The sequence below is a fragment of the Microplitis mediator genome, chromosome 1 (assembly GCF_029852145.1).
Source record: "Microplitis mediator isolate UGA2020A chromosome 1, iyMicMedi2.1, whole genome shotgun sequence".
Taxonomy (NCBI): Eukaryota; Metazoa; Arthropoda; class Insecta; order Hymenoptera; family Braconidae; genus Microplitis; species Microplitis mediator.
Genome location: NC_079969.1, coordinates 25,902,444 through 25,929,741, shown reverse-complemented (window position 1 = coordinate 25,929,741; position 27,298 = coordinate 25,902,444). Strand labels below are relative to the sequence as shown.

At 32.0% G+C, this 27,298-nt stretch overlaps 6 protein-coding genes and 3 long non-coding RNA genes across 9 annotated transcripts; 4 read left to right on the top strand and 5 right to left on the bottom strand.

The window, feature by feature from the left end:
• The first annotated feature begins 27 nt into the window (after window positions 1-27).
• LOC130667443 (40S ribosomal protein S20) lies at window positions 28-1,019 on the top strand. Its single transcript, XM_057469019.1, has 3 exons — window positions 28-187; window positions 387-492; window positions 711-1,019. The coding sequence occupies exons 1-3, from the start codon at window positions 185-187 to the stop codon at window positions 965-967; spliced, it is 366 nt and encodes a 121-aa protein (XP_057325002.1). The 5' UTR covers window positions 28-184; the 3' UTR covers window positions 968-1,019.
• On the bottom strand, window positions 1,015-3,012 carry LOC130667434 (eukaryotic translation initiation factor 2 subunit 1). Its single transcript, XM_057469008.1, has 4 exons — window positions 2,605-3,012; window positions 2,247-2,478; window positions 1,829-2,177; window positions 1,015-1,389 (listed from the first exon to the last, which is right to left on the bottom strand). The coding sequence occupies exons 1-4, from the start codon at window positions 2,840-2,842 to the stop codon at window positions 1,198-1,200; spliced, it is 1,011 nt and encodes a 336-aa protein (XP_057324991.1). The 5' UTR covers window positions 2,843-3,012; the 3' UTR covers window positions 1,015-1,197.
• A 430-nt stretch (window positions 3,013-3,442) lies between these two features.
• Window positions 3,443-6,905, top strand: LOC130667380 (ubiquitin carboxyl-terminal hydrolase 20). Its single transcript, XM_057468899.1, has 3 exons — window positions 3,443-4,403; window positions 4,473-6,466; window positions 6,549-6,905. The coding sequence occupies exons 1-3, from the start codon at window positions 3,985-3,987 to the stop codon at window positions 6,851-6,853; spliced, it is 2,718 nt and encodes a 905-aa protein (XP_057324882.1). The 5' UTR covers window positions 3,443-3,984; the 3' UTR covers window positions 6,854-6,905.
• Window positions 6,906-8,721: 1,816 nt separating this feature from the next.
• On the top strand, window positions 8,722-12,469 carry LOC130667384 (vesicular inhibitory amino acid transporter). The gene is made up of 4 exons (XM_057468913.1): window positions 8,722-9,276; window positions 9,584-9,870; window positions 9,992-10,121; window positions 10,200-12,469. The coding sequence occupies exons 2-4, from the start codon at window positions 9,590-9,592 to the stop codon at window positions 11,382-11,384; spliced, it is 1,596 nt and encodes a 531-aa protein (XP_057324896.1). The 5' UTR covers window positions 8,722-9,276; window positions 9,584-9,589; the 3' UTR covers window positions 11,385-12,469.
• A 3,422-nt stretch (window positions 12,470-15,891) lies between these two features.
• On the bottom strand, window positions 15,892-16,613 carry LOC130667390 (uncharacterized). Its single transcript, XR_008989832.1, has 2 exons — window positions 16,422-16,613; window positions 15,892-16,168 (listed from the first exon to the last, which is right to left on the bottom strand). It is a non-coding gene; the product is annotated as an uncharacterized LOC130667390 (long non-coding RNA).
• Window positions 16,614-17,306: 693 nt separating this feature from the next.
• On the top strand, window positions 17,307-17,766 carry LOC130667375 (uncharacterized). Its single transcript, XR_008989831.1, has 3 exons — window positions 17,307-17,409; window positions 17,478-17,577; window positions 17,637-17,766. It is a non-coding gene; the product is annotated as an uncharacterized LOC130667375 (long non-coding RNA).
• A 685-nt stretch (window positions 17,767-18,451) lies between these two features.
• LOC130667368 (uncharacterized) lies at window positions 18,452-19,499 on the bottom strand. Its single transcript, XR_008989830.1, has 3 exons — window positions 19,351-19,499; window positions 19,005-19,278; window positions 18,452-18,904 (listed from the first exon to the last, which is right to left on the bottom strand). It is a non-coding gene; the product is annotated as an uncharacterized LOC130667368 (long non-coding RNA).
• Window positions 19,500-21,006: 1,507 nt separating this feature from the next.
• On the bottom strand, window positions 21,007-23,535 carry LOC130667346 (trafficking protein particle complex subunit 2-like protein). The gene is given in 7 exon segments (XM_057468862.1): window positions 21,007-21,104; window positions 21,170-21,249; window positions 21,324-21,411; window positions 21,479-21,654; window positions 22,624-22,663; window positions 23,082-23,209; window positions 23,348-23,535. Coding segments are annotated over 7 exon segments (588 nt in total). The 5' UTR covers window positions 23,384-23,535; the 3' UTR covers window positions 21,007-21,064.
• A 540-nt stretch (window positions 23,536-24,075) lies between these two features.
• On the bottom strand, window positions 24,076-26,979 carry LOC130667318 (sorting nexin-2-like). Its single transcript, XM_057468833.1, has 8 exons — window positions 26,796-26,979; window positions 26,615-26,727; window positions 26,311-26,547; window positions 25,982-26,228; window positions 25,747-25,911; window positions 25,556-25,677; window positions 25,008-25,307; window positions 24,076-24,531 (listed from the first exon to the last, which is right to left on the bottom strand). The coding sequence occupies exons 2-8, from the start codon at window positions 26,717-26,719 to the stop codon at window positions 24,184-24,186; spliced, it is 1,524 nt and encodes a 507-aa protein (XP_057324816.1). The 5' UTR covers window positions 26,720-26,727; window positions 26,796-26,979; the 3' UTR covers window positions 24,076-24,183.
• Window positions 26,980-27,298: the final 319 nt, after the last annotated feature.

Below are 27,298 nucleotides of genomic sequence, written 5' to 3'. Positions count from 1 at the left end.
GAACGGGGGAAGTTACCAGACTATAGTTGTCTTTTGTCCTGAGTAGTTTTGGTGGTCTCTGAGACTTTAACTTCCGGCGGCCTCTTTCTGCGTTGGCACGTGTACGTAAAGGTTTACTGGTTCAGCGCTGATCAGTTTTTGTTGATAATAAATTGATTAACTCGACCAGGATTAACAATTTAAAATGGTAATTATTGTTTATTATTTTTATTTCATTTAAAAACTTTTTTTTTTGAATTTTTTACTCGTAACTTGGAGTTTGAAAAGTTGATTGGCTACTAGGTTAGAATGCTGACGCTTGTTGCTGGTCAAATAATTATTAATTGTTGGTTTATTATCGTGATTATGATCTGTACTAATTAATATTTTTTTAAATATTTAAACAGGCAAGTTTGAAGACCGACAACCCTGAGAAACCAGGACAGGAAGTTGCTCCAGTTCATCGTATTCGTATTACTTTGACATCAAGGAACGTACGTTCTCTTGAAAAAGGTCAGTATTTAAATTTGAATTTTAAATTCTGAGTCTAATTAAAATTTTCCGAGACGTCGGGATCAAAATTATATTTTTGTACCTAACCCAGGACTTGGAAAAGTTGAAGTAAAAAAACCACGTGATCATAAATTTACTAGACCACGTGATTTTGATCCTCTGGTAAAATGTATGAGCAAGTTAATAATTTAAAATTGAAATTTTGATGATTTTTTTAGTATGCTCTGAATTGATAAGCGGTGCCAAGAAACAGAAGCTCAAGGTAAAGGGACCAGTCCGCATGCCGACAAAGATTTTGAGAATCACGACCCGTAAGACACCTTGTGGAGAAGGTTCCAAGACCTGGGATCGCTTCCAAATGCGGATCCACAAACGAGTAATTGATCTTTACTCACCATCTGAAATCGTCAAGCAGATTACCAGCATCTCCATCGAGCCTGGTGTAGAGGTTGAGGTCACTATTGCCAACGATTAATAAACTTATTTGTACAAAACAATGGTTTAATAAAAAACAAATACCAATTTAATTATTACGATTTATTAATAAACTCCTTACAAAAGTATTCAATTACTCGTAATAATAGTAATAATTATAATAATTATTTTTATTGTAGTTGTTGTTGTTGTATAAAGTTTGATGATTTAGAACGGAAGTTTCGATTCAATCAAAATAGCTTTTGCACAGATTATTTAAATTGGCTGCTTTCAATCTTCATCTTGCGAATCATCTTGGTCTTTATTGTTTTCCCCTTCTTCTCCTTCCTCGCCGCCACTGAACTCACCCATGCCTTCGACGTCTTCTTCATCGTCGTCACCAGCGATCTCTGCGTTTTCCATTTCAGCTCGTTCCATTTGTCTCATCAATTCTGCTTCATCTGTCGCCGTAACGACCTTAGGCTGTAATTAAAAAATTTTATTTAATATCAAATATGTATACAAAATAAGCAGCCGTTTAGTGCGGGTATGAAGATGGGAATTTTATCGATCACTAGAACTTCACCTGCACCCTGATAGCCAAGCAAACGACAGCTTACTGCAGTTTGTCACCAAGTTGGTGGCAAAAGTTGCCTTCAACTTTCTAGGAAAATTGGTAACAACTTGCAGTCAAAAGCTGAAAGTTGTCAACTTGATCGCAATTGACCGGAAAGTTTTGCTATCAGGGTACTGGCATGAATTTTCTCTGTGGTTTCCTTATGCAGCTGCACTTCTACTATAAGATAAGGTGTAGGGCATCCGATAATGATGGAGTACAAGGCACAAGATGGACCACAGCCGCAGAAATTAAAAAGAAAAAAGTACTGGGGAGTATAAAGAAATAATGATAATTAATACTTACAGCCATTTGAACATTAAATACACCACCGAGAGTAGTTATTTTATCTTTGATGACTTCAATAGCGTCATTTAGCGCCTTGAGACCATCAGATTTCTCGGGTGTCGATGTCGTCATGACATACAGAGGTGGTGCAATCAAATTTATTTTAATAGGAAGCTCTTCAGTGGATAACGCGAGTCCAGCTTTCAAGGCCGCTTTCACAGCATCAATTCCTTCGTATCCATAACAGGCGACTTCAACATCCGCGCGAATTTTAACAGCTTGCGATGTTAGCTTACGTTTTATGTTATTCAGCAGGACTGTTTTAGTGTTCTCGTCCAGCCCGCATTCTGCCAGGATGGATGGATCCCTGTAAAAAAATTATGCTTACATCTCCAGTTCTATTCTCGTTCCTATTAAAAATAAATGAGTAACTTACAATACAGCCTGCTTGAAAAAGTCGTAAGCAGAAGCTTTTTGTTTCCTGTATTTTTCTTCAAAGTGCCAGGCAGTTTTCTGGTACAATTCTTCAAGTTGTTCATCGCTATCATAGTGCAGTAATTCCGCTACATGTCTCAAGATTGAGTTTACAGCCTTAGCTTTGGCGTAACGCTCAGTACATTTTTCAACATCTTCGGTTGAGACCCGACGTTTACTCAAGTCAATGTAACCTTGAAAAAAAAAATTTATTTAATTATCAATCCAGATCCAGACTAAGTGTTAATTCTAGAAGAAGGGGTTCAATTGTCAGAGGATCTTTGCTATAAGTTTATTATGAAAATAAAAAAAAAATTTACCTTTTTCTTTGTCAACACGAATAACAACAACGGGTTCAGTCTTTCCTACCCTGATGAGCTTGTTGATAGATCTGATACGTCTCCTGGACAACTCGGACAACAAGATCATGCCTTCGATGTTCTTATACTCCAACAAGTGGACATAAGCACCCATTTCGGCAATACTCCGGACATTAACCATAACCACATCTTCGACTTCCGGGTATTTTTGTTTATAAAATCGACACGACAGCGGCATTTTTATTATTTATCTAATAATATATCCTGTATATTATTAGATAAATATTTAAATGCGTGCGGTATTTTAAACTTCAACTTACAGTTTGCAGGTTAAGTTAAAACGTTGTCTGGTTTTTTTATCCTTTTCTGCACCAGCTCCGGTCTTTCTTCAACTTCACAATACCAGGGTTGGAAGTTGACGTCATGATTTCATCATCCAGCATCATTGATACTCCTAATGACATCTACCAACAAAATTACACAGCAGGAATTTAAAACTTCAATGGTAACTTACCTGCGGTGACTTTAAATTCCGCGCGGGAAATTTGAATTCGGTTAATTTTAAAAGTAAAAAGATCTTTCTTCAACTTCACAATACCAGGGCTGGAAGTTGACGTCATGATTTCATCATCTCCAGCATCATTAATACTCCTGATGACATCTACCAATAAAATTACACAGCAAGAATTTAAAATTTCAATGGTAACTTACCTGCGGTGACTTTAAATTCCGCGCGGGAAATTTGAATTCGGTTAATTTTAAAAGTAAAAAGAACAAAGTTTGCTGCCATCTATACTTAATTTATCATTTATTTTAATTACCGTGAATGTTAAATTGCATAAATGACGTGATAAAATTACAAAACAAAAAAAATAATCCGTGGATATGATAACGATTGATAATGTAAGCAGTGATAAATTAAAATTTTAATGACAGTGATAAGACGATTTAAATAAATACTAATAGCTGATAAATTTATAAAATAAGTATTTAAATAAACAGACATTTATATTTATATTTATTTGAATTTACGAATTGAGTGATTCTTTATGTTGGTCATTCTGTTGTTTGACGGGACCAGCTGACGAAGGCATATCTCCAATGACAATCGTTTTCGTGGTCAACATCCATACACATTTATGTGGAGTAAAATTAAAATTGTACAGCAGGTTAGAAAAAGTCACCTCTGATGTAGTGATTGATAAAGACAAAGAACAAGACAAAACAAAAGTTAATTAAAGCAATAAAGGAACAAGATAATGATTCAGCCAGTGACTAAAAATATTTAAATTCAAATAAATGGTCTAGAAAATAAAATCTGATGCTTTGTCTTGGTTAAAAATCTAAACGTAGTAAAAACGTAAGTAATATTCGCCAAGGATGCCTCTGGTTGCAAGAAATTGTCCCCACATGTGCACTCACTCAGACGTGTCTCTGATCGAGTCGGTGGTTGCCCAGAAAGATAAATTTTCCAAGTGCTACGACTGTGATAATGGTGGTCCGAATTTGTGGCTGTGTCTGTACCCCGGGTGTCGGTGGGTCGGGTGCTCGGAGAACCACTTGGACCACAACACGATCCACAATGCCAAGAATCCATCCCACTGCACCCACATGAACCTCACCACCAACAGAATTTGGTGTTACACTTGCAAGCGAGAGGTGCTCGCTAGACACGTGCCCTCACCACCGATATCGCCGAGTCACATGGAGGTTAAATTTAGTGGTAATAAATTTTTTGGAGATGGTCCAGCTAATTTTGATAACAAAGTTGAAACTGATATGAGAATTTTGGTTGATCGGTAATTGATTACTTTATTTATTGCTTTAGCTTTTAAATATTTAATTGTTAAATTTTATTTTTATTTTAGATTTCATGGCAATGATCGATATTACCAAGAAAAATCCGGCGACACTCCGGAGAGCACTGACTCTGAAGACAGCAAGGACTTTCCGAGCAAACCTCGGGGTCTTGTCGGCCTACAAAATATAGGAAACACCTGTTACATGAACGCGGCACTGCAAGCCTTATCAAATGTGGTGCCGTTGACGCAATTTTTCCTCGACTGCAGCCACATGGTGGTTTACATTGCCAAGGAGAGAAAGCCGGGACTCAGTTTGAGTTACATGAATTTGATAAAAGACATGTGGAACCGCAAAACTCGGGGGTACGTCGTGCCAAACGGCATATTGTCGGGGATACGCGCGGTTAATCCGATGTTCCGCGGCTACCATCAGCATGACACCCAGGAATTTCTTCGCTGCTTCATGGACCAGCTGCATGAAGAATTAAAAGAGCGGATTGAAGAGGACAAGGAAGTTATTCACAGCTTGAAAAATATGGGAGAGCAGTCATCAGATGAGGAAGAAACGGAAATAGATGGCAATGCCTCGAGTCAGTCGGACGCCGAGTACGAAACCTGCGACTCTGGTGTAAGTGAGCAAAGTTCACTGAGCGATGAAGGGGAGCGCGGCATGAAGCGCAGATACTCTCGGGTTTCACAATCAGAGAAGTTGAGAAATAAATTCACGACGCGGAATATTAAGAAAACGGCAAGCGATGATACTTTCTCTCAACCTCAAAGATCTATCCAAAGTTCACCGACTAAACATCGGGCTAAGAAACCAGCAAAGACTAGGAGTATAATAAGCGACGTATTTGATGGAAAACTACTGAGCAGTGTCCAGTGTTTGACCTGCGACCGAGTATCCACGCGAGTTGAGACCTTTCAGGATTTGTCGTTGCCCATTCCAAGCAGAGATCATATTGACATGTTGCACCAGGGCTCACTCACTCCACAGAAAGCCGGTCCATGTTCAGACGTTGTCTACGTGACAAATCAGTCAGGTTGGATATCCTGGTTAGTCCAGTGGATGCGATCCTGGTTCTGGGGGCCGGTCGTCAGTCTTCACGACTGTCTCTCCGCCTTCTTTAGCGCCGACGAACTCAAAGGCGACAATGTCTACAGCTGTGAAAAGTGCAATAAACTCCGTAATGGAATAAAATACTGCAAAGTCCTCGAGTTACCTGAAGTACTCTGCATACACTTGAAAAGATTTCGACACGAGCTGATGTTCAGTTCAAAAATAGCCAGTTACGTGTCTTTTCCACTTGAAGATCTGGACATGCGTCCTTATTTGCACAAGGAATGCGTGTCCAAGGTAGCGACCTATGATTTAATATCCGTTATTTGTCACCACGGGACTGCTGGCGGTGGTCACTACATCTGCTACGCTCTCAACTCTGATTTGAATCAGTGGTTTGAATTTGACGACCAGTGCGTGACTCAAGTGTCCCCAGAAACAGTAAAAAATTGCGAAGCCTACGTTCTGTTCTACAAGAAACGTTCGCCGGAGATGTTCCAGTACCGGGACAAAACGCTAGAGCTGATGGATATTTCATCGCGTGAGCCAGAGTTAAATTTCTTTGTGTCCCGTCAGTGGATCAATCGCTTCAACACTTTCTCTGAGCCTGGACCTATTGACAATTCGGATTTCCTGTGTCCTCACGGCGGTGTCAACCCAGTGAGAGCTCCCTTCGTCAACAGGCTGAGCATGCCGCTTCCTCAGGCTGTCTGGGAGTATCTCTACAACACCTTTGGTGGTGGACCAGCTTGCTCGCACCTCTACGAGTGTCCAGTCTGCGAAGAAAAATACGAGACGTTACAAAAACGACGGCAATATGAAATGGACATTTTTCAACGGTACAATAATATTGAAAATCCAACGGCAATTTACGCGGTGGCGATGTCCTGGTTGAGACAGTGGCAGAACTTCATCAAAGGCAAAGAGACTCAGCCTCCTGGTCCCATTGACAATTCGTCAATAATTATCAACGTTAACGGCATTAAAGATTTGAAACCTGGTAAATTTTATTTCACTACAACTTAGAAAATTTATTTAAAAATAATTAATAATTAATAATTAATAATAATATTTTTTTATAGGATCTGACTGCGCTCAAGTTTCCGAAGAAGTCTGGCAGTGTTTCTTAAATATATACGGCGGCGGTCCAGAGCTAATGCTGTCATGTCTCAGGCCGGCTCAAGTTCAGTCAAACGCTTCATTACATTCCACATCAGCACCAAATTTAATAGAACAAAGTCCAAAACAAGCCAACGCGGAAGCCAAAACGAACAATACAAAGCCAGTTACTAAAAGTTCCGACGCCATTTCCCAGCAAGACAGTGCGATTGAGAGTGTACCGTCTGACTGTGATTCGCTTAAATCACAAAGGGATACTAGTACCTAAAAAAAAAAAAGTCTTAACAATTAAACTCTGGCATTTTATTTAAAATCGCATTGATTTGTTATTTGTTATTTACTTGATTTACCAATTTATTTGTACACGAGCGTTTTCAGGGCACCCTACATTTACATAAATAATTACGTTGATCGTCATTTTATTATTATTATTATTATTATTATTATTATTATTATTACTTCTACTACTATCACTACAATAATTAAATTAAATTAAATTATAATAATAATGTTAAGGGAAAAATAATCCAAGATTTATTACATTTAACTTTATCAATTTCCTACCACGGAACCGGCTATGCGTTTGTGTATTTAATCTTTTGTAAACTTCCGAGTATTATTATTATAGCGTCTACTTAATGTTTTATAATAATATTATTTTCACAGGTAAATTGTTATGTGCAATTTGAAAGTTATATTTTATAAATTTATTTTAAATTATCAATTAGCACTTGACGTTTAAGTGGAAATTAATTGATAGCCAATTTAACAAAATTGTTGGGTCCATTTATTGTAATTTTAACTACCGGGTTACCGTTCTTTATGTTTTAATACATAGAAAAAAAGGATTTCTTGGCGCAAGTTAAATTTTTCATTATGAAATCAAAAAAAAATTTCCTTAGGACTAGAAATTGTCACAAGAAATTTTTTCTAGTTCAAAAAATTTTTTTCGCCCTGAAAAAATTTCTGCTTTTAATTTATAATGCAAAAAATTTCTAAGGGGAAGTTAAAATTTCCTTAGGGCTAGAAATTGTCACAAGAAATTTTTTCTAGTTCCAAAAATTTTTTTTCGCGGCTCAAGAAAATTTTTTTTCGCCCATAGAAAATTTTTGCTTTTAATTCATAATGCAAAAAATTTCTAAGGGGAAGTTAAAATTTCTTTAGGACTAGAAATTGTCACAAGAAATTTTTTCTAGTTCAAAAAATTTTATTTCGCCCTGAGAAAATTTTTTTTCGCCCAGAGAAAATTTTGGCATTTAATCCATAATGAAAAAAATTTCTAAAGAGAAGTTAAAATTTCCTTAGGATTAAAAATTGTCACAAGAAATTTTTTCTAGTTCAAAACATTTTATTTCGTCCTGAGAAAATTTCTACTTTTAATTTATAATGCAAAAAATTTCTAAGGGGAAGTTAAAATTTATTGGGGGAGTAAAAATTTTTTTGCCCAAAGAAATTCTTTTTTTTTTGTGTAATTACACTTTGTAAATTATTTGTATGTCACACCTCTATGTACAAAGGCATTTCACAAGGCTAACTACACGCCCGATTCCAAAGCAATAAATTTATTTGAAAAAATTTATAAATAATTTACTGAGGGAGTAATCCTTGACTGATAAAATTTAAAAGTTAATTTTTTTGATTTTAAATAATAAATTAATTTATAAAATAAAGTGAAATGCCATACATTTAAATTAATTTAAGTAAAGAACCACTAATGATAAAATTTATCTTCAGATTTTATTATATTATTATTACTATTATTATTATTATTATTAATATTATAAATATTTGTATGGAATTTGTTGATTTATTATTAATTATTTTGTTTTATTGCGCATGTTACTGCATTTTAAAATTTAAACTGAATAATAATGAGCATAATTGTGACTGCAATTGTATGTCTAATTACTTAAAATTACGTCTATCGAAAGGAATAAATTAAAGTTAAATTAAAAATGATAATTAAAATTAATTAAGTAAGAAAAATTGTAAATTTAATGGTTAAATTGGTGATTTATTTTATGTGTAACATACTTAGGGAATATAAATAAAATTGGTTTAATTATTTATTGAAATAAGTATTTTAATTATTAATTATCATTAATCTAGATCTAATTAGCCGCTAGTATTAGACAGCAGACTAGATTTTAAGCGATGGGAAATTTTCGTGTCCGTTGAACTGGTACTCATTCTAGTACTTGACCGATTAGTGACAGATGTCAAGTGTAAGCTGGTGTCCTAAAAACAGTCACACGTGAATAAAGTAATGAAAAAGGGAAATAAAATATCCGTGATGTGCACAGCCGTGATTATAAGAAAATATCCAAGTTGTTGCGCATGACGAGCGTAAATTCACCCTCATGGACCGCACATTGATCGAGGCTTGCGCTAAAAGGGGATGCTGGGCATTCTCGTTCCTGACCCCCAAACGCCGCCTCCAATCAATGCCGCGATTAAAAATTTTAAATTATTTTATTTAAACATATCTTGAGTATAAATAAATATATTGAGACCATGTGGCAAAATTTAAATAAATAAACTACGCGGTTTAATTATTTTCGTTGATTATATAAATATACATCTGTACAAGTGCCTCATATATCTGTAGACAGTGAAAGGACTTCCAAGGACCTCAGACTCGCACTATCAAGTTTGAATTTTATTAAACTCATCCGCCAGATTAATTGACACGTGAGTTACTCCTAATTATTACAATTGTTGTCTTAAAAAAATTATTATTTTAACTATCGATTGGTCTATTTATTGGAGCGTTTAATTTAATTGGGACTTGTGACATTAATAAGTTTCCTTGTCACTATAAATTGACGTCGCTATCAATCGATAGATTGCCGAAGAAATAAATGTACTTGCTCTTAATAACTATTTCAGTTTATTTTTTAAAATTATTTAATGTCATGATTAACTAATTTTAATTGTTATTTTGAATTATAGTAGTATAGATATTTGAAAATATGTAGATATGATTTATTTGATGCAGATTTAAATGGCGGAGTTCCGAGGGTATCATATCCCATCATTCGGCGCGACGGTGAACGTGGTGTGGGAGACGATAAAGATGAAGCTGCCGGAAAATAGTCCATGTATGGAATTAATAAGAGGTCCTGAATCGGGACAGCAAACGAGACCAGGAGTCGGCGAAGGGTTCAAGCCCTACGGAGAGGGCGGTGATAATACCGAGATGACGGAGATGAATGGAGAGCAGGCGTTTGGGGGTCCACAGAATTCCGGAGTCGCCGAGGAGTCATTTAGTTATCAACGTAATGGGTACGGTTACTTGTAAAATTAGTTATTGCTCTAGATTACGCATACAACTGCCAAGTTTTTGCTATTGTCTGTTACAATGACGTAAAAAATAAATCGATTGAAAAATTATTCCCTTTTCCAGGGATAAAATCCGCGGGGGAAGCGTCAGCAGCGGGGGGTTCAGTGAATACGATGACGGGGGCGGAGAGTTTGCATCTGGAGTTAAAATCAACGAGTGGCAAGCGGCATGGAACGTCACCAATGCCATCCAGGTACATCATAAATTCATTAAAATTGCATTCACTTTTTTTTTTTACCATAAAATATTTATTTCATTTGATTTTTCGTAGGGAATGTTTATAGTCTCGCTGCCATTCGCGGTCCTACGCGGCGGCTACTGGGCGATCGCGGCGATGATAGGAGTCGCGCATATCTGCTGTTATACTGGTAAGATCCTGGTGGAGTGTCTCTACGAGTTGGACCCAGTAACCGGACAGCGCGTCCGCGTACGTGATTCTTACGTGGCCATTGCGAAGGAATGCTTTGGTCCGCGATGGGGCGCAAGGGCAGTAAATATCGCACAGATAATTGAACTGTTAATGACGTGTATACTCTATGTCGTTGTTTGTGGAGATTTGATGATTGGAAGCTACCCCGAGGGAGCGATAGACGCGAGGAGTTGGATGATGTTAATAGGAATTTTTCTGATACCATTTGGTTTTCTTAAGTCACTCCACCATGTCTCGGTTCTCAGTTTCTGGTGCACAATGGCTCACATATTTATCAATGTTGTCATACTCGGCTACTGTATACTAGAAATAGCGGACTGGGGGTGGTCTAAAGTAAAGTGGACCATCGACATCGAGACCTTCCCCATCTCATTGGGTGTGATCGTCTTCAGTTACACTTCCCACATCTTCTTGCCAACCCTAGAGGGGAATCTGATCGATCGATCAAAGTTCGACTGGATGCTCGACTGGAGCCACATCGCCGCGGCCATCTTCAAGTCCGTCTTCGGGTGGCTCTGCTTCTTGACATTTCAAAACGACACCCAGCAAGTCATCACGAATAACCTCCACTCCGCGGGTTTCAAGGGGCTCGTTAATTTTTGTCTCGTCATCAAGGCTCTGCTGTCATACCCACTGCCCTATTACGCGGCTTGCGAGTTATTGGAACGAGCTTTCCTTCGTGGCAGACCCAAAACAATTTTCCCGACGATCTGGACCGTCGACCACGAGCTCAAAGTGTGGGGTCTTGCTTGGCGAGTCGGTGTCATCACCTTCACTATTCTCATGGCGATTTTCATTCCACACTTCAGTATACTCATGGGTTTCATCGGTTCCTTCACTGGTACCATGCTCTCGTTTATCTGGCCCTGCTATTTTCATTTAAAACTGAAAAGAAATTCAATGGAAATGAAGGAGGTCGCCTATGACTGTTTTGTAATTTTTCTAGGAGTTATTTTCGGAGTTATCGGCGTTTTCGACTCGGGCAAAGCTCTTATCAAAGCCTTTGAAATCGGTCTTCCATTTTAAATTAGCTTTATTATACACAAATTAAAAAATTTAAAAAAATATACATAAATATATATATATATAGTAATATATAAATTATAAATTATGAATGGATTTTTTGTCTGTAGATTTATCTACAAGTTATTTTACCAGGTTTTAGTGATCGTTGATGATATTCATCAAATTCAAAGAATTTATTTGATATAAAGTGTCTTCCACTAAAAAATATAATAAAATATCATATCCAGACCGGACGTTCTATCAGTTTCACGAGCAATATTTTTTTTTAAACAGACCCAAGTCTCATATCAACAAATTTTTTATTTACAATCTTTAAATTCGTGTTTACTCCACTGGCTTGTTAAATACTTGAAGTTTAATTACAAAACAGATATTATAGCCGTCGGTCGTTAAAAATATTATCAGTACACATAAATATATAAACTGACAATAATATTGTTCGTATTACATGACTAATAATAAAAATAAAAATATAAATCTAAATTACGCGGTCGAAATACAAACGGACTTTTGCAAATGTGCAAAAGAAAAAATTAAATGTCTTCCATTTTAAAACCAAAAAAAAAAATTAATGTCTTCCATTTTAAAAATAAAGCCGATTGAAAGAAAAAATTTTATCCGATAGAAAAAATGGGATTTATATTTATAATTATCAAATTTTGAATTTTATTTATACATTTTTAAATAAATTCATCGGCCTATCAAATAATTCTTCAATGAGATTTTTATTTCAAAAAGTCTGACAGAAAAATTATTTTTTAAAATTAATTGTCGATAGATTTCTGTACCGATCAGATTAAATTTAAATTTTCAGTTAGATCTTACACGGAAAGAAAATTATGGCAGCGGTTCCCATAATTTTGGGAAATTTTTTCCTATACCATCATAGGAATTACGACCATAAATTATGGGAGCGGTTCCTATAATTATAGAAATGTTTCCCATAATTATAGGAATAGTTCCTATAATTATGGGAATGATATCCATAACACTATAGGAATGATTCCTATAATTATAGGAATACTTTCTATAATATTATGGGAATCATTCCCATAATATTATGGAAATAGTTCCCATACTATTATAGGAACCATTCCTATAATATTATGGGAATGGTTCCCATATTATCATGAAAAAATTATTTTAAAGAAGTGTGGTAATCACTTCTACAATACACAGAAATATTATTAAACATAAAAAAAAAAAATTCAAACATTGAAAAAAAAAATCGTATTTGGCAAAAAAACATTAAAATTTTTAACAAGAATTTTTTGTCAGCACAAAAAATTCAAGAAAATTCAAATTTTGGAAAATTTCTACACTATTGTGCAAAAAAAAAATTTTATGATATTATAGGGATGGTTCCCATAACATTATGGGAATAGTTCCCATAATATTATAGGAATAGTTCCTATACCAATATGGGAATGATTCCCATAATGGTATGGGAACTATTCTCATACTATTATGGGGATGGTTCCCATAATATATGGGAACCATCCCTATAGTAGTATAGGTACTATTCCCATACCATTATGGGAACCATCCTTATAGTAGTATAGGTACTATTCCCATATCATTATGGGAACCATTCCCATAATGCATAGCAAAACATCCCATAATTTTCTTTCCGTGTACACTGTAAGAATTTGGGGTGATCTGGATTTTATTTAAATCCGCATTCACTTCGATTCAGAATTTGAATATTAGAATAAACTCCAGGAGTTAATTTCACCCCCCAGGGATTTAAATAAATACACAATCATCCGCTAATTTACTCCGAATTCGCTCCGGATTTAATGAGCGATCACTCCGCAAATTTTTTACAGTGTGTGGATTTAAATCAGTCACTTAAATTAAAAGAAATCCCATAAAATTTTCTATCAGATTTTCAGTCGGAAGTAATATGTACAAGATAATAATAAATATATGCTGTTGGCTAGGTTTTTGGATTTTATAACTGTATTACATATAAATAAACAGTTGCGACTTACATAAATGTAAAGATATATAATATATATATACACTTATAGGTAAATATTAGCGCATATAAAAATAAAGTTCAAATGGTGATTTCGTTGCGCTGAATTAATTAATTAATTAATTTAAAATATTAAAACTAATTAATTAAATAAATAAGACGCAATAATGAATTATACCGAGCGATAATAAAAGCTGATAAATCCAATGTCTTCCAGATCTTATACGTAAGATCGATAGATCAGTTACTGATTAGATTTAAGGAGTTGATATTGTAGGGTAAATTAGATCATAGCGCATTTATTGATTATTTTGTATGACTTATTATTATTCCCGGGTAAAAAAAATGTTGAAAAAAGGTTGAAAAAGCGATGGCTATTGCAAGCTTCAAAATGCGACACAATGACGACCCGAGTAATACAGAGATAACTCGAAAATATCTTTAAAAAAAACAGGACAAATATTTTTTGTCTCAATGCCAAGTTTTTTATTGATAGAAATGAGACGAACGGATGTTAGTTCAGGAGTCATAGGAAATTTGCGTTTTTTTTCCGTTTTGAAAAAGTCACTTTCAATTGAAAAAACGTAAAGTTTTTTAAGCATATATTTTTTTTACACGATTTTTAAACTTCTGGAAATACAAAAAAATCATTGACTTGATACTTCAAGAAACTTTTTTGGACTTTCTAATAAAAAATCTAAAGTTCATAATTTTTTTCCGGGCAAAAAACCTCAGGAAAAATTTAAATTGAACTATTTCTGTTTCTTTTCTTTTTTAAAAATTTTGTTTTTCTCCTCGAAATTTCGAAAGTTTAAAAAAAGTGATGTCGCGTTTTGAAGCTTAGAATAGCAAAAGATTTTTTAATCTTTCATCAACGATTTTTTTTACACGGACTCATATTATTTAATATTTGCATTATGTAATTGTGAAAAAAGTAAACCATCACCAAGGATCGATTGATCGTATCGTATTACTTTGCTTTGAGTTTTTACATATCAAATGCAAACACATATATATATATACATAATTTATAAATGTTATAAATTATAACAATAGTTAACTATCTAATGATAAATAAGTATCAATTGAATATATTATTTGAATAATATATCATGTCTTCCATAATAATTATAATTATGATTATTAATTTAAATAATTGACAATAATGATATTGACGTTACCTTAAATTTACCAAGATGAATAAATATATATATATATAAATAATAAATATACTATATTTATTGTTAAGATAAATAAATTGAGAGGAAAATATGTATGTATGTTATCATTTATTATAATATATAATGCTAATAATTATTTACGGATAAATTTTACGCGGTAGAATTTTTTTATGTCGCACAAATACTCTGGTTTCATTTTAATTGCAATTTACGTTATGGCCTGGGTATACTTTTTTTGATCATATGGTTTTTTTTCATGGAGATTGCGGTGAGATTAATTTTATGGGTCCTTTTACTGCTGATCGATAGACCAAAGAAAGTTATCGGTGCAATGAATTATGGTTAATAAAAAAATATATATAAGTTACTGAGTGTAAGTTTTATTCGTAAATAATTATTTAAAAAATGCCTGTAATATATTTAAAAAAAAACCTATGCAGCAAAAAATATATATGAATTTTAATTTAAAAAAAAAATGAATTGAGAAATTTAAAGGCACAACGAATCCACTGTGAGGATTTATTCCATTCGCCTGTGAAAATTCGTAATGTTGAACTAAAATGTACACTAAATATTATAAATAGAAATATATAAATTATAATGTAATGGGCTTCCATGATGATAAAAAAAAATGAAAATATAATGTGGAAATTTGTCATGACTGATAACTATTGTTTTTATTTTATCTATAAGTCCCTGAAAAAAAGTTTGTATGCTTGGATGAATAAATAATTTCTCTTTCTTTTACTTTCAAATAGAATCGATAAAAGACTCGTGCATCTATAAGTTTTATTTATAAGACTAGTGGCAGTTTGATTGAGTCGATATGAAGTACCTGGTAGGTGATTTTATTATTTTTTTATTTGTCATTTAGTATTATGATTTATTACTATTTTTTTTATTTAGATGCTTGTTTTTATGGTCTGCGTGTTTTTGACGAGCATCGACGCGGACTTACGGAAGCAGAGTAAAAAAAATAAAATTAACCGAAGGCAAGATGATGACGGTGAGGAATTAAAATTTTTTTTACTCCGAGGGCTGTGTCATTTATTGGTTTTTTTTTTAGATTTGGGGAGAGTGAGAATCAAAGTGTTCCGTGGACCTGATGACGAAGTTGATGGAAATCAATTTGCGCATTGGGGATATTGGGTTTCGCAGCCAAGAGATGATGAAATCCGCTGAAGATTTAGTCCAAGTACTTGATAATAATTTTTTATACTTACATTGATAATTAGAGATACTTAAAATAGTTATTAAATGTAATTAGTTATAATAATTTGAGGAACTGAAGGATTAGTAGAGGAATTATGTAACTAACTTACAATAAAAATTAAAAGATCATGAATAAATTTAGATAGTGATCTTTATTTTAATACAAAATGCCGTTTAAAGAAACATTGTTTGAAAAAATATAAATTTCACACTTTGTATTTTTAAGAAGATGATTTTTTCGTTCATTTTTTTCCACCGGATTTTGGATTCTTGGGATCAAGCTGTTCAGAATGATTGTCCAGATCAGCTTTGGTTCCAGTACCATGGTATCCTGCATCGTGCCCTGGTCCAGATGGTTGATGTTTAGGGTTACACTGGTTGCTGCGGTGATCTTGGGCTTTCTTGTCCATCTGTAAATTAAAATAATAATATTTTTTGTGAATTTCTGCGACAAAAATCAATTTAATTTTGAACACTATTAGAATCACTTGTAAAAGTTTTAAATCACAAATTTTAAAATGAATCGGCAATTAGAGTTGACAAATAAAATTTTTAAAAAATAATCGGAATTAAATTATAAATGAGTCGCGAATAAAAGTGAATGTTATTAAATAAATTTAAAAACTTATTTAAAAATTATGAATTAAAAAATTAAATTCAAACCTTTGAGTTTTGGTTTTATAACTTTAAGTTTAAAAAGATTTTAAAAACTTGGTAGCAGATGCTTCCGTGGTTGCTTACTCAGAAGTAATATGCTCTGAGGACGACCGTCCGGGTTTATATACCCGTTCGCGAGTGATTCCCGCTGTTTCTTCAATAGAGACTTTATTCAAATGTAAACCCCAAGAATCATATTTCAGACGCGCAAACATCCGACGCACACCCGATATTATGAACATCTCAGGAAATTTAGTGAAAACAAAATATCGTTTTTTAATTATATTCGATAACAGGTTTTTGATAATTAAAAAAAAAAAACAATAATTAAGGATCCTTCTGAATTAAAATTTGGATCAAATTAAACCTCGTTAGATCCAAAGTATTCATTCCCGGGTTTTTTTTCTATTCAGCTTCTGCTGGAAATAAATCCTACTCGGAAAAAAACAACTTTAAAAATTACTATTTGAAATTATAACCCGGAACCCGGTTGTCAATATAGGGAATTTTAACATTCAAATAGTAAATTTTATAATACGTGTCGTCTATTTTCTAAGTATCAGTTACGATTTTTAAAGTTCAAATAGTAATTTTTCTTACATAAACAATAAATTTTCATACTTATCCTGTAATTATTAACGTTTGAATTATAAACAAAAAAATTACTATTTAGAATGATAGTATTTACTGATCACTTTATCATTATGTTACTTGTCATTCTCAATTTATATAGTTCATTTTTTTTCGTGTATGGACTCAAAATTTTTTGTGTAATAAAAATCGTTTCGAGATTTCATACTCAACAAATAATTATTAATTCTAAATAATTAATTTCATGAGGAAAAGTTTTTTAGCTCAAAACAATGAGATTTTTTAAATATTTTGTTGAATGTTACCGTGGTTTCAATCTATCATAATATGATATTATCTCACGTATTATAAATTTTATTTATAAGACTAGTGGCAATTTCATTGAGTTGACATGAAGTACCTGGTAGGTGATTTTAATATTTTTTTATTTGTCATTCAGTATTACGATTTATTACTATTTTTTTTATTTAGATGCTTGTTTTTATGGTCTGCGTGTTTTTGACGAGCATCGACGCGGACTTATGGAAGCAGAGTAAAAAAAATAAAATTAACCGAAGGCAAGATGATGACGGTGAGGAATTAAAATTTTTTTTACTCCAAGGGCTGTGTCATTTATTGGTTCTTTTTTAGATTTGGGGAGAGTGAGAATCAAAGTGTTCCGCGGACCTGATGACGAAGTTGATGGAAATCAATTTGCGCATTGAGGATATTGGGTTTCGCAGCCAAGAGATGATGAAATCCGCTGAAGATTTAGTCCAAGTACTTGATAATAATTTTTAATACTTACATTGATAATTAGAGATACTTAAAATAGTTATTAAATGTAATTAGTTATAATAATTTGAGGAACTGAAGGATTAGTAGAGGAATTATGTAACTAACTTACAATAAAAATTAAAAGATCATGAATAAATTTAGATAGTGATTTTTATTTTAATACAAAATGCCGTTTAAAGAAACATTGTTAGAAAAAATATGGGTTTCACACTTTGTATTTTTAAGAAAATGATTTTTTCGTTCATTTTTTTCCACCGTATTTCGAATCCTGGGGATTGCCCTGGCGGGAATGATTGTCCAGATCAGCTTTGGTTCCAGTACCATGATATCCAGCATTGTGTCCGGGTCCGGTTGATTTGTGGTCCGGGTTGCACTGGTCTCTGCGGTTATCCTGGGCAGATTTATCCATCTGTAAATTACAATAATAATATTTTTTGTGAATTTCTGCGACAAAAATCAATTTAATTTTGAACACTATTAGAATCACTTGTAAAAGTTTTAAATCACAAATTTCAAAATGAATCGGCAATTAGAGTTGACAAATAAAATTTAAAAAAAAAAATCGGAATTAAGTTATAAATGAGTCGCGAATAAAAGTGAATGTTATTAAATAAATTTCAAAACTTATTTAAAAATTATAAATTTAAAAATTAAATTCAAACCTTAGAGTTTTGGTTTTATAACTTTAAGTTTAAAAAGATTTTAAAAACTTGGTAGCAGATGCTTCCGTGGTTGCTTACTCAGAAGTAATATGCTCTGAGGACGACCGTCCGGGTTTATATACCCGTTCGCGAGTGATTCCCGCTGTTTCTTCAATAGAGACTTTATTCAAATGTAAATCCCAAGAATCATATTTCAGACGCGCAAACATCCGGCGCATACCCGATATTATGAACATCTCAGGAAATTTAGAGAAAACAAAATAATGTTTTTTAATTATATTCGATAACAGGTTTTTGATAATTAAAAAAAAAAAAAACAATAATTAGAAATCCTTCTAAATTAAACCTCATTAGATCCAAAGTATTCATTCCCGGGTTTTTTCTATTCAGTTTCTGCTGGAAATAAATCCCATGGACACAAAATTTTTTGTGTAATAAAAATCGTTTCGGCATTTCGTACTGCAAAAATTATTATTAATTATAAAAAATAAATATCATGGGTAAAAATTTTTTAGTTCAAAACAGTGCGTAATTTATTTAATATTTTGTTGAATGTTACCGAGGTTTCAATCCATCATATCTTACGTAGATGGTGATAAGCATTGGCGAGTTTTACTTTGTTTTCTAAACTTTTTTTTTACTAGTATTACGATAAACTAAATAATAGTTCCTCAAGTTCGTAAAAATACGTGATAACAGCCGGTAAGTTTTATTTTGTTATGATAAACTAAAGCCCATATATGTGCGATGATATGACTCGTTGCAAGTAATAAATAAAAATGAGTAGTTACTGATTGCAATTTTTGTTATTGCGTAATTATTTTAAAAAATACCTGCAGATTTATCAAGAGTAAGAATTAAGATTTTCAATGATCTGATGACAGAGTCAATAGAAATTAATTTACGCGTTAATTTTGAATTCCCAGGCAAAAATAATGATAAGAGTCGTAAGTGAGGGATACAATTTTGGAAAAATAAATTTTTGGGGTGGTCCGTTTTGCCCGCCCTTCTCTTTTTGAAGAAATACAATTACGCTTCTGTACTTTTACTGTTATCTATCGAAATTATGTATATGTTCAACAGGTGTTCCCGCTATTTTCTACTAGACAATTTACAATGCCGGGAACCCCAAGAATTTTACTGCAAGTGCGCAGTATTATCAACAAAACAATTAAAATAACTTTTTATATATTAAAAGTTAAGTAATGTTGATAAATAAATATATAAATAATTAAAGTTAAATTTGAATACTAATACTGGAATTCAAAATAAACTTAAGACCGATTAAATAATTTTTTTAATTATTTTAATTATCAAAGCGGATGTTACGTATGTCCAGTGTAAATAATTATAATAATTAATCTCAATACTTACTATTAAATTATTTGCTGACTTCTTATAATGTTACTTATATATAATTATTACTTAAAATTAATTAAATTAAATTAAAAGTCTAATCTAGATAAATGGAAATAGGAAATTTAATGATAAAATAAAAAAATATTTTGATTTGATTCAAAATTGAGTATTATATTTTATGAAGTTCATTACAGACATGCTATTTTAAGAAACATACACTTCATATTTATTTAAAATACATTTCACATTGTCTGTAAGTAGAAGTTTTTTTTTTTTAATGTTTTCCTTTAAAATTAGGATGATTTGGGTTTAAATTATTGCCATGATTATTGCGATCTGCCGAATTCCCTTTAAATCCTGCTGGACGTCCTGGTCCACCAGCCGGGTTGTTGGGGTTACATACGTTGGCTTTGTTATCATTCGCTCGTTTATCTCCGTACATCTGAAATAAAAAAGAAACACAATTATAAATTAAAACTTTGAATATTACAAATAACAAATCAACACTCAAGTAGATTTAAAATTACAAAGTATTAATTATTGAAAGAATAAAAATAAAAAATTTTTAATAAACTAGTTATATATAACACTTACGTTTATAATATTTTATAAGTGATCTCTTGTACTCTGATATGATCAATGTCGAGTTAGTGAATGTGCTCCGTTAATTTTTCGATGAGTTTATATAGAGGCCAAGAACAAGTGGAAGTTTTAAACAAAACGGAAATTCGGAGAATTGTACATCGATACAAGAATCATATTCTCTTCCGGATTGTCATATGAATACGCATATCAAAATAAATAAATAAAGTAGATAGTGGAAATAAAACAACTTATCAAAAGTTAAAAAATATCTTGGTAATTAAAATGATAAATTCATAGGGAGGTGGGCAGTAAATTAAAATTTTATAATTTAATTTTTACCATAAATTTTACGTTTCGTCCCTTTATTGGGACTTCTTCAGTAACTTAAATGTTTTTTTTTTTGTAATAAAGGGGAGAAACGTCAAATTTTCGGGCAAAATGAAATTCTAAAGTTAAACTTTACTATCCACTTCCCTACGAATTTATTATTTTATTAAGTAGATTTGAACATGAGTTTAAATTAAATTTTGAATTTTTACTCCAAAATACTGATGATAAAATTTAAAAATTGTTTATAAAAATATACCATGTAGGTGAATAAAAAAATATATCATAAATTATCTTTACCGGAATTTATTTTTTACATATTTTTAAAAAATTTTGTACTTATTTTATTTAAATTCCCATTATGTCTTTAACTGCGGCATCAAATGATCTGTAAAATAAAACAGATAATCAGTAATTATAAAATAAAAAATAACTGAGTTATAAAATAAATACTTGGATTCAATGGGGTCTCCAGGAATGTAAAATGGATTGCAAATAGCATTGCAGTATGCCATGTGTAGTTTTCTAAAAATCTGAAAATTTAAAAAACTAATTAATCAACTGAATAATCTTATTTAATAAATAATTATTTACAAAACCAACAAACCATTCTGACGTCATTATCTCTGATGGTAGTACTTGGAGTTTGCAGAACTACAACAAACTTAACTTTGGTATTCGTTGCATATCCAAATCTATAAAAAATTTAAAATGAATAATGATATATTTTTGAATTTTAAATATAATTATAATATTACTTACATTTTATGTTCATCTGTAAAATGCAGAAGTCCCAAAAATAATTCTCTGCTATCAGTTGCTGTTATTTTATTACCAGTATTTAATTTTTCTTCAATAATATCTATTGACGTGTGTACTTTGTAATGAAGCTCAACTTCAATGTCTTCTGATAAGCATTTAATGTATTGCGGTGAATTCTAATTAAACAAATATTTAAATTTTACAAAATTAGTAACTTTTTTTCTGACAGTGCAGGTAGCAGACACCTGACAATTTATGATACTGAAGCTAACAGACAATGAGCGATTTCCTGATTTTTTTTTCAGCAACTCAAGTACAAAAAAACAAAAACTAAAAATATGCACATGTAGAAAATTTAAAAAACCATTTCTGCAATTTTTTTTATATATTTTTTTTTTATAATTTCAGGATCATACTGAAGTTAGCCGACGTCTAAGAATTTTTTGATTTCTTTTTAAACAATAAATTCTAAAAAAAAAAATATTTCAAAAAATTGCACCTGTAGTTTTTTGAATTTTCTACACATGCATTTTTTTAGTTTTCGTTTTTTTGGACTTGATTTGCTGAAAAAAAAATCTGAAAATTACTAATTGTTTGCTAACTTCAAGATCATCATAAATTAGACATTAAAAAAAACGATCCTAAAGTTAGCAGACAGTTATAAAATTTTGAATTTTTTTTCAACAAATAAATTACAAAAAAATAAAAACTAAAAATATACACATATAGAAAATTTAATAAACTATAGGTGCAATTTTTCAAAATATTTTTTTTTTATAGTCAATCGTTTTTAAAAAAATTCAAAAACTGTCAGACGTCTGCTGACTTCAGTATCATTGAAAAAATTCATTTTTTTTTAAATAAAGGAACAAAACATATATGTCACTTAAAAAATTGCTCATCAAAAACTTTATTGTTCACATAAAAATTATATTTTATTTACAAGCGACTTATTTATAAAAATTACAAAATTATCTGATGTCTGCTACTGTCAGTATCATGACAATTTTACTATTTTTAAACTAAACAAAAAAATGACCATTTAAAAAAATATTTTTTAAAATACACACTTAAAATTATTTATTTTAAAAATATAAGAATCAGAAGTGGAATTTCTTATAAAAAATATAAATTTTCCAACTTACATCCTTACCAATGACCGCAATACAAAGAATCATTTTTCAAAAAGTATATTCAACAATCAATAACTAATAAATTAAATCCATTCATACTAATAAACAATTACTAAATAAAAATCAATAACAAGTTTTTTATTTACAAACTACACAAATTATTTATTGATCAGCTGACCATGACAGCTGTGAATTTCCAGGTTATGATTCCCCTTCTTTGTCTATTCTCTCTCTATATAAAATTAACATATTTATCTGACATAAAATTAATTAATCACCAATTCGTACAAGAATTCAAAAATAATTTGACAGTTAGTTAATTTAAAAAACTATTTTATTTTGAGTACAAAAATATTTTAATAATTTTTAGTTCGTAAATTTATTTATGACTCGACTCGTCATAGTACCTCCTCTTCATAGTTCTATATTTTTTCAACATATAAAGTGACTCTATTTCCTTCATCACGTATCTTCCTCTCTCAATCATTTTTTCAATTTTATCTGGATCAGTTTCATATTTATTTTTCATAAAAGCTTTCTTCAGACTCGTCCGGAAAAAATCAAATCCTTGGGGATAATCCTTCCCCATATACAGCATCTACACAAATAAATAAATATATAAATTAATTAATTAATTAATAAATCAGTTACTCACTACAATTATTATTATAATTTATTAATTAAAATGAGTATCGATCGAGTTTACTTAATTAAAAAATAAAACAAAAGTAATTACCGCTTTATATAACTCCAAAACTTTAGCACGAGCCATCACTTGCTTGCTAAAGTCCAATTTAATTTTCAATGCCTATTATCAAGGCCTTTTTAATACGAGCGTATAAATGTTTACTTTATTTATCTCTGTACTGGTTGTTTTTTATTTAAATAATTCCCAGCCTGATGCAATTGACGTCTGTGAATTTGAAAATTTTTTTTTGTGCGTTAAAACCCGCAATTAATTAAATTCTAGTCAAATAATTTAAGATATCATTTATTATATTTAATTTTAATGATAAATTTTGTGAAAACTTCTCATATTTTATGTCTGTAAATTTAATTTTTTAATAAATTTATATAGTTAAGTTTTTAAGACATGAAATTTAATTTTCTTGTTAATAAAAAAAAAATTTGTTGTCTACTACCACCAGTATCGAGAGTAATTAATTAATTTTAGTAATAAAATGTTTATAAATAAATAAAAATTAATTACTATAACATTTTTTATTGTCCATTAAATTGATATTTCTAACAAAAATTTTTAATTACTTAATTTACTTAAACTAATTAATGATTTTAAGTGAATTAAAAGGAAAAGGATTGGCAGCTTGTTCCCTGAATAATTAATAATAATTTATAAAAACGTTTTTTTAATTAAACTTATCATGATATAATAGTCTGCTCGAAATTATACACATTAGCAGTATAATATATATATATATATATATTTTTTTTTTAATTAGTTAATTAATTATAATAAAAATTATTATTTAAAGTTTCAACTTAACGTGAAATTGCACGAAAGGAACGAAAAATGGGAATAAAATATTAAAAACTGTTTTTTTAACCAATTATTTATGCAACAGCTTTAGCTTCAGGTAAGAAGCTCTCCCAGTGTTTTATCAGTTGGTTCTGGTGCTGCAACATCGCTTCCAAGTATTCCGTAAGTTGTTTTTTAAAATCTTCAACTCTCAGTACTTCAAACCGCTCGACTTCCTTTTTGATCATCTTGGAGATGTTGTCAAACTCTTCTTGACCCCGTTCTACTTTAGCTTCCCAATCAATAACTTCAGTAGCTGCTTGAGTTGTTTTGTCACTGCGGCCGGCTTGTTCCAGTCGCGCTTTGTGTTCGCGTTTTTTGTTCAACATCATCTGAGCGTGCTGCCAATTCTGGAATACTTTGACTCGTTCATGGAAAACATCCTGTAAATTAATTTATACATAAGTAATTAATAATTTTTTTTTTAAGTAAAGCGGCAGAGGTAGTCGATGTGCACGCGTGTGACTCGGGCGGTCACCAAAGTTAAGCAGCATTGAGCAAATGAATGCTGCTTGGCTGGGTGACCCCTTAGCTACGCGTTGAATTCGAACGGAAGTTTCTGAGCGCTAGGTGTAGAATGAAGATCTAGTAACCGGTACAATGGGAATTTTATCAATCACTGGAGCTTCACCCATACCGACTACACTGGCATGAATTTTCTTTGTGGTTTCCCCATGCCTATGGAAGATAGAGGTACCCGTACCCATGCTACAAGTCGGGCTACAGCCGTACGATAGAGACAGATAATAGGAAAGTATGCAGTTGTAATAAAAAGACAAAAGTGCAACAGGTCTGCAGAGTCTGTATGCTGCAACCTATGAAAAATTAAATTTTATTACAAGAAATTGTAATAATTTACCTTGATAGCACCAATAAGAGCCACATAATCCCGCAGCATTTCACCGAATTGATAAAGATCACTATTACTCTGAGCGCGTCTGACAACTTCGACTTTCTCAAGAGTCTCAGCCAGCTGAGCTAAAGCGCGTCCTAGAGATACTCCAACTTCTCCATGACCTAGGACAGCTATCGACTTGGCACTAGCACCCGTACAATTAGCCAGCTCGTGTCTCTGGTTAGTCAGAGTTTCGACCGCGGAATGCAGTGCCCGCAACTGGGTGTCCAGCGAGTCTATCTGAGCCGTCTTTTCCTCGAACCACTGGAAGATTTAATTGTGTATTGTAATTTATAATTACGTATTAAAAAAAAATGCGTTAATGCAAAAGCAAATGAGCTGGAATAAGTAATTTATGTAAGCGTTTGATGAAGCTGCGGAATTGTAATGAACGTACCTTACCCTCCTAATGCAGGCAACAAAAAATTATGTCACAGTCTTATGATTTTTTTATTGCATGCAGCGAGGCATTATTAGGTTTGATATATATTTTAAAAATAAATTCCTCTTACCCCGTCAGTTTCGTCCATTTTGTAAGTTATTTTATTCATTGTCTCGCCTACTTTGTTGAACAGACGCATTACTCCGGCACCGCTCAGAGCTGATGTACTTGTAGCTTTTGGCAATTCCATGTCTGCATGAATAAAATATTTTAGCCCGAGCTACCTGAGCAATTAAGTGTAATATGAATTTAAAAAATTACCAGCTTCCAAAAATTCTCTGAAGTCAGGGTCAACGCTAAGGACAGGGTGAGTTGCGGTTCTATTTAAATAACGTTCTAAAGCAGCTCGACGTCTTTCAATAAATTCTGTTGAACTTGAATGCTGTTCCTGGCTTTTATCACCGGACATTTTTATTTTAGTCATACCTAAATGTGCAGAAGAATAAATTATTTAAAAATAATAAAATAATCTACAGTAACAGATAACGAGAATTACCGATAACACTTTTTTCCGGCGCGGGTGGTATTATTCTACCGCTTCTCAAATATTTTTCCACTAGTTTATCATGAAGCCCGAGGAAATCACTGAATCGTCTGATAACGCTGAAGCTTCTCTTTCGAAAAATAGGCATATTGGTTTTAGTTTCGACTCTGTAGACTACATAGGCACCCATTCCTTCGCCGATTTTCTGCGGTGACGTTACTGTTATTTTCAAGACCGCTTCTGTTGACTCTGTCGGCACCTTCATCATCAAAAAAATAAATAAATAAATCCAACAAATATTTATATTAAGTAAAATATATGAGTAATAAACAATAAATTACTTCTTCGAGAGACTGGGACTGCTTGAGCGATTGACCTGATGAATCATCATTGATCGGCACTTCATGAAGGTCTCCAATGTCACTGGGCATACCCAGAGGCGAACTCAGTGGACCCGGTGCTGGACTAGAGACCGTAGAATATGAATTGTCATCCTGGGCATCTCGTAGTGTCAGTTTTGGAAGCTCAGCTGTCACTGATACTCCATTGTAAGATGAATTACTCAGTGGATTTTGATCCTGAAATACAATTAACGTTAAGGCTGGGAAATTCTTACAATTAATTAAAATAAATAATAACAAATACCTGTATGGCAGATGCAAAAATATCTTCATCATCATCCTCTAATTCATTGTCTCTATTAATGTCAACTTGATCAAATAGCGGTGGAGGTTCCTTATTATCAGCCATTTTCTTTACTATAATTTTAAATTAAAATAAAATTTGAAAACTGGAGTGTGATAATTATTTAAGTGACAGATATTACCAGGGGATCGGCCCACTTCCAAGTACTATCGCGTCTTGTAATCACAAATATTCCGTCTCGGTTATATTTTAGCACGTAATGCAATAATAAAATTCATCTAAAACTTAATACCGGTTGAGCGATGATTGATGCTGATGGTAATGGTGATGGTGAGTAAATTCTACTACTGCTACTTGCTTATGCTGCTTTATTTTATTTATTATGTCTACTGAAAAATAATTACTGACCAATCACCTTCAGTAAAATGTCACCAAGTTGAAGATTTACGTTGTCCCTAGAGACCCTAGAGTTGTTGGTAATTTAAATGAGTGAATGTAGCAGACGTACGAAAATTTATAAATTTTAAGTAAATAAATAAATAATTTAAAAAAAGGCGCGTATTGATTTTAAATTATTTAAATTTTTTAATTTTTATTGCACTTACGTTTTAATTGTTTATTACAAAATTTAAAAAATGTCAACTGTCAGCTACATTCACGCTCATTAATTAATGTGTAATGTAG